Source organism: Natator depressus, chromosome 2, assembly GCF_965152275.1.
Source record: "Natator depressus isolate rNatDep1 chromosome 2, rNatDep2.hap1, whole genome shotgun sequence".
Lineage (NCBI taxonomy): Eukaryota > Metazoa > Chordata > Testudines > Cheloniidae > Natator > Natator depressus.
In genome coordinates, this window is record NC_134235.1 from 41,030,116 (window position 1) to 41,042,841 (window position 12,726).

The following is a 12,726-nucleotide window of genomic DNA, read 5'->3' on the forward strand; positions in this document are numbered from 1 at the left end:
CTCCTCATCTATAGCCACCCAATTTCTTCTCACCTGTGCTACAAACCTGTTGGTTGTCCCATGCCTTTCTGTGCCCACACCATTCCCATCTCAGATTTCCTTCTGCCGCCCCACCTGTTTGTGGGATTGACACCTGCTGATGTCTGCCACCTCTACATGAACCAGGAAATAAGGCAGCGAGGAAGTGCAGCTTTCTAAACAGGTTGCAGAGAGATGCAGTTATAACTGGGTTTGTGCAGCAGGCTGCTGTTGCCAGAGTCAGTCTAGACTAAGGAGGGGAATTGGGATTGTGGGGGCTAGGTCTGCAGGCCCCGGGAGTTGGAATCCTACAGTCACATAGATCTAAGTCTGCCACTGCTCAGAAAGGTAGAATAAAAATTCAAAAAAATTTATTAGACTGGGAACCCTACAACTGTGACATTTAGGTAGGTGGGAACATGTGCTTGAAATTACTCTGAGAATGAGAAACTGCAGTTAAGTCACAACAAAATTCTTCTACCTGGCTGTTTTGTGGGAGCGAGTCTGACTAGCAGAGGACAGAAAACAAATGAAGAAGCTGGAAAGGTTTGGGCTACTCGCATCCTTTTCCAGGAGCCATATTTGTATGTCATGCCCACCTGCTAAGATGGCTTACTCAATTCTCTAGACTGATATAGCTAAATGTAGCAGAACTGCAGTTTACGAGCTGCCTCTGGCCAGAGCTGGGTTGGGGAAAGCTGTGCTGGCAGCTCTGGGGAGCCTGGATCCCTCCACCCTCCCTGGGTGGAGGGCTCAAGCAGCACCTAGCCCGTGTCCCTGCCCCCCAGGTGCCCTGCCCAGGGCAGGTGGAGACACCCGGGCTCCCCGCAGTGCAACTCTCCCTGACCTGGCTCCGTCTGGGGTGGGGGCGGCTTGGAGCTGCAGCCTGGCCACAGTAAGAGCTGGGCTGGCTGCTGTGTGGAGCTGCGGTGGACCCTCCACCTGCCCGTAGTTGGGGGGAGGGCTTAGAGCAGCCCCTGGTTGTGTACCTGCCCGGCTGAGGGCAGGTGGAGGGTCTGTGACTCCCATACGCCTCTGTCGACTGGGCTCCAGCGTGGGGGTATCTTGGAGCCTCAGCCCAGCCATGGTAAGTAGAGCTCTGCAAATCTGCGGATGCAGATATCCATGGACAATTTTTGCAGATCGCAGATCAGATTATGTGCGGATACACATTTTTGTATCCATGCAGGGCTCTATTAATAGCCCTGCACGTTTGCATGACAATGGCCCCGGTGGTAGATTTCTCAACTCCAAATTGATTACCGACTGATTGGTAGCAATCTGGTGTTGCAAGTTTCCACAGTGCGATCGCCACTCATTTCTCCACTGTCAATGCACCTCTCATTTTGGTCTCCCTGCGCTGGAAGGCTGGGGCAAGGTCTGCACACAGATCCAGGAATGTGGCCTTGTGCATTTGAAAGTTCTGCAGCCACTGCTTATTATCCCATGCCTTCATTACGACGTGATCCAACCAGACAGTGCTCGTTTCTCAGGGTATGTCTACGCTACGAAATTAGGTCAAATTTATAGAAGTAGTTTTTTAGAAATCGTTTTTATATAGTCGATTGTGTGTGTCCCCACACAAAATGCTCTAATTCCATTAAGTGCATTAACTCGGCAGAGTGCTTCCACAGTACCGAGGCTAGCGTCGACTTCTGGAGCATTGCACTGTGGGTAGCTATCCCACAGTTCCCGCAGTCTCTGTTGCCCATTGGAATTCTGGGTTGAGATCCCAATGCCTGATGGGGCAAAAAACATTGTCGCGGGTGGTTCTGGGTACATGTCGTCAGGCCCTCCCTCCCTCTGTGAAAGCAATGGCAGACAATCGTTTCGTGCCTTTTTTCCTGAGTTACCTGTGCAGATGCCATACCACGGCAAGCATGGAGCCCGCTCAGCTCACGGTCACCGTATGTCTCCTGGGTGGTGGCAGATGCGGTACTGCATTGCTACACAGCAGTAGCAACCCATTGCCTTGTGGCAGCAGACGGTGCAATAGGCCTGAAAACCATCCTCATTGTGTCCAAGGTGCTCCTGGCTGCCTCGGTAAGGTCGGTCAGGAGCGCCTGGGCAGACATGGGCGCAGGGACTAAATTAGGAGTGACTCAACAATGTCATTCTCTTTAGTCCTGCAGGCAGTCCTATTGCACCATCTTCTGCCAGGCAGGCAGGAAATGAGGATGGCTAGCAGTCCTATTGCACCATCTTCTGCCGAGCAGCCAGGAGATGTGGATGGCTTGCAGTCCTACTGCACCGTCTGCTGCCAGCCAAAGATGTAAAAGATAGATGGAGTAGATCAAAACAAGAAATAGACCAGATTTGTTTTGTATTCATTTGCTCCTCTTTTCCTCCGTGAAATCAATGGCCGACAATCGTTTTGGTGAGGTCTGTCGGGCACCTTGAAAACTATAATGGAGATTCAGTCCTGCCTGAAATACCAGAGGAAGAGATAGCTTAGTGGGTTGAGCATTGGCCTGCTAAACCCAGGGTTTTGAGTTCAATCCTTGAGGGGGCCATTCTGTGTGACAGTTGTTTTTGTTTCTCCTTGATGTAAAGCCACCCCCTTTGTTGACCAGAGGTCCCTTCTCTGGCTTGGTTGGGTTGGGAGGGTATTTCAGTCAGGGTGATAAAAAGATCCTGGCTGTCGGGGAGAACGGGGTGCTGTAAGCCATGTCGTCAGTCACCCCTCACTCCGTCAGAGCAACGGCAGACAATTGTTCCACGCCTTTTTTCTGTGCGGATGCCATACCATGGCAAGCATGGAGCCCACTCAGATCACTTTGGCAATTAGGAGCACATTTAACACCACGTGCATTATCCAGCAGTATATGCAGCACCAGAACCTGCCAAAGCAAAACCAGGCGAGTAGGTGCAGTCAGCGCGGTGACGAGAGTGATGAGGACATGGACACAGACTTCTCTCAAAGGACGGGCCCTGGCAATGCAGGGATCATGGTGCTAATGGGGCAGGTTCATGCAGTGGAACGCCGATTCTGGGCCTGGGAAACAAGCACAGACTAGTGGGACGGCATAGTGTTGCAGGTCTGGGACGATTCTCAGTGGCTCCGAAACTTTCGCATGTGTAAGGGCACTTTCATGGAACTTTGTGACTTGCTTTCCCCTGCCCTGAAGCGCATGAATACCAAGATGAGAGCAGCCCTCATGGTTGAGAAGCGAGTGGCGATAGCCCTGTGGAAGCTTGCAACGCCAGACAGCTACCGGTCAGTTGGGAATCAATTTGGAGTGGGCAAATCTACTGTGGGGGTTGCTGTGATGCAAGTAGCCAACGCAGTCATTGAGCTGCTGCTATCAAAGCTAGTGAGTCAGGGAAATGTGCAGGTCATACTAGATGGCTTTGCTGCAATGGGATTCCCTAACTGTGGTGGGGTTACAGACGGAACCCGTATCCCTATCTTGGCCCCGGACCACCAGGGCAGCCAGTATATAAACCGCAAGGGGTACTTTTCAATGGTGCTGCAAGCACTGGTGGATCACAAAGGACGTTTCACCAACATCAATGTGGGATGGCCAGGAAAGGTACATGACGCTCGCGTCTTCAGGAACTCTGGTCTGTTTAGATGGCTGCAGGAAGGGATTTACTTCCCAGACCAGAAAAATAACTGTTGGGGATGTTGAAATGCCTATAGTTATCCTTGGGGACCCAGCCTACCCCTTAATGCCCTGGCTCATGAAGCCATACACAGGCACCCTGGACAGTAGTAAGGAGCTGTTCAACTATAGGCTGAGCAAGTGCAGAATGGTGGTAGAGTGTGCATTTGGATGTTTAAAGGGTCGCTGGCGCAGTGTACTGACTTGCTCAGACCTCAGCGAAACCAATATTCCCATTGTTATTGCTGCTTGCTGTGTGCTCCACAATCTCTGTGAGAGTAAGGGGGAGACATTTATGGTGGGGTGGGAGGTTGAGGCAAATCCCCTGGCCGCTGAATACGCGCAGCCAGACACCAGGGCGATTAGAAGAGCACAGCAGGAAGCGCTGCGCATCAGAGAAGCTTTGAAAACCAGTTTCATGACTGGCCAGGCTACGGTGTAAAAGTTGTTTTTCTCCTTGATGAAAACCCGCTCTCTTGGTTGCCTCTAAATTCCCTATAAGCCACCCGCCCTCCCCCCTTCGATCACAGCTTGCTTGCAAAGGAAATAAAATCACTATAGTTTTAAAAACCATGTATTCTTTATTAATTGATTATAAAAATAGGGAGATAACTCATAAGGCACCCCGGGTGGGGTGTGGGAGGAGGGGAGGAGAAGGCCACTTCAAACTTTGTTGAACGACAGCCTTCTGTTGCTTGGGCTGTCTACTGAGGTGGAGTGGTTGGGTGCCCAGAGCCTCCCTCCTTCCCCCCCCCCCCAAGTTCTTGGGCATCTGGGTGAGGAGGCTCTGGAACCTGGAGAGGAGGGAGGACGGTTAAACAGGGGCTGCAGTGGCAGTCTGTGATCCTGCTGCTGTTCCTGAACCTCCACCAGACACCGGAGCATGTCTGTTTTGATCCCGCAGTAGCCCCAGTGTTGCATCCTGCCTCCTCTGATCTTTCTGCCGCCACCTCTCATCTCAATCATCCCTCCTGTCCTCATGTTCATTGGCCGCTTTCCTGTATTGTGATACTGTGTCCCTCCACACATTCTGCTGAGCTCTGTCAGTGCCGGACGACTGCATGAACTCAGAGAACATTTCATCGCACGTGTGTTTTTTTTGCCGCCTTATTTGGGATGGAGGAGGGAGGCTTGAAACATTTGCAGCTGTGGGAGGAAAAAAAGGGAGTGAAGTATTTAAAAAGATACATTTTACAAAACAATGGCTATACTCTTTCACAGTGAACAACACTATTCACATTACATAACACGTGTGATTTCGGTACAAGGTTGCATTTTGCATCTTATATTGAGTTCCTGCGGCTTTGGTGTTAGAGGTCACACGCAGTACCGGGCAAGAGAATTCGGCTTGTAGGCAGCTGTGGTAAGCCTTAGTCTTTCGACTTCTGCAACCTTCATAACAGCAGTGCCTCTCCTTTCCCATACCAAGCAAAGCCCATTGAGTTGGCCATTTAGTGCTATAGTTTTCGTGTTAACATGCAGCAGCAGAAACCAAACTAATCCGCCCCCCGCCATCCAATTCTCTGGGATGATCGCTTTACCCCTCCCCCACACCGTGTGGCTGGTATCAGGAAAGATCCCTGCTAGCCAAACGCGAACAGCTCAGTGCCAGTGGCCCCTCCCCCCCACCCCTTGGCTAACTGGGGGGGATTTCTTTTCAGGCACAGGCAAACAGCCCAGTAGGAACGGTTACCTCTGAATGTCCCCTGAATTAAATTCCCCTATTTCAACCAGGTTACCATGAACGATATCACTCTCCTGAGGATAACACAGAGAGATAAAGAACGGATGTTGCTTGAATGCCAGCAAACACCATACGCTGCCAGGCTTTGTCATGCAATGATACCAGATTACTTGCTACTAGCATGGCGTGGTAAAGTGTCCTACCACGGAGGACGGAATAAGGCTGCTCTCCCCAGAAACCTTCTGCAAAGGCTTTTAGAGTATCTCCAGGAGAGCTTCATGGAGATGTCCCTGGAGGACTTCCACTCCATCCCCAGACACGTTCACAGATTTTTCCAGTAGCTGTACTGGCCACAAATGCATCCCAAGTCCTCAGGGCAAATTAATCATTAAAAACCACTTGCTTTTAAAACATGTATTATATTTAAAAAGGTACACTCACCAGAGGTCCCTTCTCTGGCTTGGCTTGATTGGGTTGGGAGGGTATTTCAGTCAGGGTGATAAAAAGATCCTGGCTGTCGGGGAGAACGGGGTGCTGTGTGCTCTCCTCAAGCTCGTCGTCGTCCTCCTCCTCCTCCTCATCTTCCCCGTCTGCAAAATCCTCAGGCATGGTGGAGAGTACCTCATCATTGGAGTCCACGGACAGGGGTGGGGTAGTAGGGGCGGCCCCCCTTAGAATTGCATGCAGCTCAGTGTAGAAGCAGCATGTCTGGGGCTCTGTCCCGGAGCATCCATTTGATTCTTTGGTTTTCTGGTACGCTTGTCTGAGCTCCTTAAGTTTCACGCGGCACTGTGTTGCGTCCCGTCCATCATGGCCTTGGAGATTTTTTTTAAAAATGTTTTGGCATTTCGTCTTTTGGAATGTAGTTCTGATAGCACAGATTCATCTCCCCATACAGTGATCAGATCCAGTACCTCCCGTTTGGTCCATGCTGGAGCTCTTTTTCGATTCTGGGATTGCAAGGTTACCTGTGCTGATGAGCTCGCCTGGCCAAACAGGAAATGAGATTCAAAAGTTCCCGGGGCTTTTCCTGTATACCTGGCCAGTGCATCCGAGTTCAGAGTGCTGTCCAGAGTGGTCACAATGGTACACTGTGGGATAGTTCCCGGAGGCCAATACCGTCGAATTGCGTCCACGCTAACCCTAATTCAAAACGGCGACGTCGATTTCTGCACTAATCCCTTTATGTCGACAAAAATGGCTTTGTTGTGTGGACGGGTGCAGGGTTAATTTGATTTAACGCTGCTAAATTCGACATAAACTCGTAGTGTAGACCAGGCCCTAAATACAGATGGACACAATATTGGTTACATCACTCTCTGGAATGTTTTATTGTTATGGATCCCATGTTGCCAGGAAACAAAACAAAAGTTTCAATAGATTTGGCATTTATGACTTGAGATAAACACTGTAAAAGTAAAAACATTCCATAATTCATAACAATTCTGACAGTTGCAAATCAGTGTCTGTAGTGCAGCTGCACCATATATGTTTATTTTGAAATACTGTTAATGGTGACTTGAATCTTTAACATGCTTTATACAACTGCTGATCTGACAGGGTTGCCAATTCTCACAGGATTATCGTGAGTCTTGTTCGTGTCTGCCTTAAAAGTCCCAGCTCTTAGTGTCAGGTGACCACATGAAAATGTCAGCTGTACTTTTTTAATTTTTTTTTTTGTTTAAAGTAAGTTTCTGGCTCTCATGGTTTTGTAGAAAAGCTTGAAACCATAAAACCTAATGACTCACCAAAGAGAAAGCAAAGAAAAAGTACTCCACAATCCTTTGACTTACATTGTGAAATTTTAAAAACCATATTGTGGTTTTTTTTAGAATGTTTGGGATTGGCAATTCTGAGTATATGATATATTTAAACGGGTCTTGAACAATCCATTCATTGGGGTAAATAGGAGACTTCCTCTGAAAATGAAGACCTCTGCCATCAGTTTCTGCAGAATTCTAGGTTTCATTGCAAGGAATAGAGTACAGTATCTAGCAAATTTGAGTGGAAGAAGTGCAGCAGAGCAAAATTGTGACAGGAAAATTGTTTCTTTTTAGAACCATATTGGAAACAAACTGACAAGAATTAGGTCAATTTCACTTTGTTACTTGGGTTGGGACCCCCAGGGTTACACCACCCTGAAATTTCAGATGTAAACATCTAAAACTGTGAAATTGACTAATTTTAAAATTGACCGAAATGGACTGTGAATTTTGTAGGGCCCTACATATAGTATTTTAAATAGAACTCCATTTTCACTAATTTCAGGAGACAGAGAGGAAATAAACCTCTCTTAAACATAAAAATGTTACTCATAGACTTTAAGGTCAGAAGGGACCATCATGATGATGATCTAGTCTGACCTCCTGCACATTGCAGACCACAAAACCTCAACTACTCACTCCTATAATAGACCCCCTAACCTCTGGCTGAGTTACTGAAGTTTTCAAATAATGATTTAAAAACTTCAAGTTACACAGACTCCACCATTTAAACTAGTTTAAACCTGCAAGTGACCCGTGTCCCATGCTGCAGAAGAAGGTGACACCACTCAAGTCAGATTGGCAATGCTGCAGAAGAAGGTGAAAGGCCCCTTCCCCCGCCACCCCAGGGTCTTTGCCAATCTGGTCATAGGGAAAATTCCTTCCCTACCCCAAATATGGCGATCAGTTCGACCTTTTTGAGCATGTGGGCAAGATCCCCCAGCAAGACAGCTGGCAAAGAATTATCTGTAGTAACGCAGAGCCCTCCCCATCTCATGTCCCATCACCAGATGATGGAGATATTTGCTACTAGCAGTTGCAGGTCAGCTACATGCCATTGTAGGCAGTCTCATCATACCATCCCCTCCATAAATATATCAAGCTTAGTCTTGAAGCCAGTTGGTTTTTTGCCCCCATTGCTCCGCTTTGAAGGCTGTAGATAAACTCTTTCTGTGTCCTGGCAACCAGATGTTTTATAACTAAATCTTGGGGGCAGTGACCAAAAGTAGAGATCTGTTATAACAAAAATAACTTCTACAGATCTAAAAGTGTTTAATTTACTTTTTTGTGGAAGGTTTCACCATACATGGCAATGTATGGTATTTCTACTTCTGTGATATTGGCATAATAGGACTGTGCAAGGGAGAATGGTATTGAGGTCCTTCTTAAGTTTGACCAAAGCAATGAAAATGTATTTCATTAAAATAAGCAAAAGGCAATGTATATTGTCATAGCCACGTGCCCTGATGTGCATTAGTGCGTTCTTAATCGGTGAGACAGGCTGCTACTTAAGCAGATAACTATTTTAACCTGTATTTTAAGTACAGCTGGAAAGAATTAAAATCTGTCTTCAGTATTGACATTTTGCTCTCTCGTATTTTGCTTGTAGTTAATTGGAAGGGATGGTATTTTGTTTTTATGATAACTGCAGACTTTCCCCCCCTAATTATTTCTGGCAGGGTTGTATGTTAATATTAAAACATCTGTAAAACATGTAAGATATCACTGAGGAATTTGAGCAACTAGATGAATAAATTGAGGCAATAAATGTTCATCACTGATTTCCTTGCTCTTTCCTAGAGTGGCTTACCTAAAATCAAAAAAATTTGGTAAGGAAGCAGTTGCACGGATGGTCTCGAGAGCTCCGTTTTTACTGTCTTTTTCAGTGGAAAGATTGGATAATAGATTGGGTTTCTTCCAAAAAGAACTTGGACTAAGTGTGCAAAAGGTAAATAATATACCCCTACATACTTATGTATTTTGTTAGTGAAAGTAGGCTAGACTTGAAATATAGGTGCCCACAGATAACCTCAAAATACTTATAGTGTACGTGCAAGGTTATTGATTGTCACTCTCATGCTGTTGCCGAAAGACATGACTTTAACTCCCCCAGGTAGGTAGCATGAATCTTTAACACTAAGGATCCCAAAATACTGCCTCTGAAGGCAGTACATCTGTGAACAGTGTCAAATGTGTATACAGCTTTATCATCTGATGCAGCATCTGAGGATCGATCCTACTGCTAAAATAATAAATAAAACAAGAAAGACAACTGACTTCATCATTTTCTAAACGCTGCAATATAATGAGGGCCTTAAGTACATCATATAGTATACAAATACCATACTAGCATAAACTCGTAACACTGTACTTAGCCAGAAACCTATTGGATGTACTCTGCATGGTTGCACAGGAGATCAGATTAGATGTATGGTTCCTTGCTTTATGGTCTTTAAGGCATTAGCAGTCCATTCAGTCTTCTGAAGCATGTAGGAGTTGAGTTAATTACTTAATTAAGGAGTAGCTGTTGAATGATCAGCCTCCAAAGGGTGTCCTCTGCTCTTTGGCTAGAAAGATAACTGGAATAGAGCCTTGAGAGTGGTGGGAAGGGGAAGAAAATCCAAATAGTACAAAACCATGATGATATGTGTCACACGTGTCTCTGATTGGTGGTTAAATTCTTATTTCAGTCTCATGATAATAGCATAGAAAGAGGATATGCTGCTAAAAGTCTTTAGGAGACCATGGTGGAGAAATAAAAAGTGTACCAGGAGATAAAGTCCATACAGCTACCAGAACCTTAATGTCTCAAAACTGATTGGCTGTCTTAACAAAAGAACAACTCTTAAGAACTGTCAAAGGATATGGAGTTCAAAATGCCTTTGTCGGTAGGCCTGTTTTAATCCCATCTTCCTGCTGTTTTGCCATACCTTTCAATCCCATCTTTTTCCAAATGGTGAAATTTGACTCCAGCTATTTATTGGTACCTTTTCCTCTTATTTTTTCCTTTCTCTTCAGACTCTCTAATCCTGGTGCTGGAGATATCATAATGAATTTTCAAATGAAAGAATTAATTTCCTCAGACTAGAACTGAAATTCAGGAGCATGTGTGTAAAAATCCAACAAAACATTTGTGAATGTAAAATATGTATCTGATTTACATGGATGGATTTCTAACAGTTGTGGTTTCAGTAACAGTAATCTTTCCCATTTTTAAATTACAGACCCGGGATTTAGTAGTTCGTCTTCCAAGGCTACTGACTGGCAGTCTTGAGCCTATAAAAGAAAATTGGCAGGTAAGCTTAAAAACCATCTCAGAAGTCAATATACTATATAACTATGCTAATTAAAAATACAGATTTAAAATTCCTTAGACGTAAATTCCATGCAGGAGGTAATGTATTTATATGTACATATAAAACAACTTTAAGGATCTTTCTGGTAAATCTGTTTTGGTGTTTAACATTCAGGTTTCAGAGCACACATGCTCCAGAGCACTTTGTTTTTTTTTTTTTTTTTTAATTTTGGATTTAGAGGATTTTTTGGGCGTAATTTACTCAGTTAAAAGTCCTGTTGACATCAGCGGGTATCGTTTTCTGAGTAAACAGTGAATGATTGGGCTGCTATCTTTTCTTAACCCAAGCTGGCAAAAAATATAGTAATTATCCCTGAGGATTTAGGAGCAAGAAATATGCAGCTGATTATCTTCTCTTGGTAGGAAGCTGAGCTGCCAAAAAGTGGATTTGACACCTATTGTCTGATAGCAGATGGTCATTATTAACAATTGTTGGATAAATAACTTGCAATTCCATAAGGACTTCTTTCCCCTTTGAAAATGTAAGTTGTGTATTGCTTTAATTATTGTGCTGTCACACCAGCTAGGCCAACAGCATGATGTGCAGTAACTCAATTTGAGAAATCCTATTACCATATAATCCATAAATGAATAAAAATCTATTGTTTTCAGATGGAATAGCTGCTCTGGCAGATTTCCAGTGGTCAGGAGTGTCAGTCTGGAAGGGTGTGGTGAGGGAGGAGGTTTGGAAAGGAGCAGATTGTTTCAATTAATAGCACTTTCTTTTTAATGAACTTTGAATCCCCTATCTGTGCAAGTAAAGTGTCGCAATGAATGTTTTTGAAAAGCCCAAGTTTGTCTGTCTGTCTGTCTAATGAAATACATAGTGTTGCTGTCCTTACCTTTGTGGATGGGAAGAAACAGTTCTCATTAGTCACTAATTAAATCTAGTAATACTGTGGAAATAAGTCCCCTGAAGGCTAGATAATTCAGGGACTGCAAGTAAGATAGTCTTTAATCTTGCAGACTTGATTACAGTCTATAAGTACCTATATGTGGAGCAAATATTTAATAATGGGCTCTTCAGTCTAACAGAGAGAGGTATTGTGATGGGTTGGATCACAGAAAGCCCCTGGGGGCTGCCAACTGATGTGCCAAGACTACTTCTGCCCTTGCTTTCTTGCCCTGGCAGCTTGGGACTTCAGTGCCCTGCCTGGTTTGAGCCAGACCCGCTAGCCTGCTGCAATCCCAGACCAGGTCTGAACCACGTCCCCCTAACAGCTGTAGACTTAAACTGAAAGCAGCTTAAGAAGCGTTCCTGTCTTTGACACTCAGATGCCCAACTCCCAATGGGGTCCAAACCCCAAATAAATCCATTTTACTCTGTATAAAGCTTATACAGGGTAAACTCACAAATTGTTCGCCCTCTGTAACACTGACAGAAAGATACGCACAGCTGTTCCCCCCCCCCCCCCCCCGGTATTAATGCATAATCTGGGTTAATTTGTAAGAAAAAAGTGATTTCATTAAATACAGAAAGTAGGATTTAAGTGGTTCCAAGTCATAACGGACAGAACAAAGTGAATTACCAAGCAAAATAGAACACGTAAGTCTATATCTAATACAGTAAGAAAACGGAATACAGATAAAACCTCACCCTCAGTGGAGTTCCAGTAAGCTTCCTTTTACAGACTAATCTCCTTCTACTCTGGGTCCAGCAATCACTCACACCGTCTGTAGTTACTGTCCTTTGTTCCAGTTTCTTTCAGGCATCCCTGGGGATGGAGAGGTGATCTCTTGAGCCAGCTGAAAACCAAGTGGAGGGGTCTCCCACGGGCTTAAATAGACTTTCTCTTGTGGGTGGAGACCCCTCCCTCCCCCCCCCGTAGAATTCCAGCTACAAGATGGAGTTTTGGAGTCACATGGGCAAGTCACATGTCCATGTATGACTCAGAATTTACAGATAGCAGCCGTGGTTCACATGCTACCTTGAACGTCCTCATGTAGACTTCTGATGTGAATTGGAGCCTTCCAAGATCCATTGTCTGTTAAGTGCTTCTTGATTGGGCACTTAACTTGCAAATTCCTTTCTAAAGAAGCTGACCAAATGCCTTACTAAGGCTATTTAAAATCAAACAAGTACACAGCCAATATTCATAACTTCGAATACAACAATGACACATGCATACAAATAGGATGAATATATTCAGTAAATCATATCCTTTACATACATGTTACATGGCATATGTAGCATAAAACATATTCCAGTTATGTCATATATACGTTCATAAGCATATTTCCATAAAGTCTTGTGGGGTGCAACGTCACAGGTATAACACAATCCAGTGGCTGGAAGCTGAA

The 12,726-nt window shown here is 44.9% G+C and overlaps 1 protein-coding gene across 2 annotated transcripts in view; it reads left to right on the plus strand.

Moving 5' to 3' along the window:
• The window catches only part of MTERF3 (mitochondrial transcription termination factor 3), a 35,786-nt gene that overhangs the window by 8,553 nt on the left and 14,507 nt on the right, over positions 1 to 12,726 (plus strand). For both annotated transcript variants that reach the window (XM_074944067.1, XM_074944068.1), the window contains exons 5-6: positions 8,871 to 9,018; positions 10,295 to 10,366. In XM_074944067.1, the coding sequence (XP_074800168.1) occupies positions 8,871 to 9,018; positions 10,295 to 10,366 (220 nt within the window). The remainder of the gene's footprint in view (positions 1 to 8,870; positions 9,019 to 10,294; positions 10,367 to 12,726) is intronic.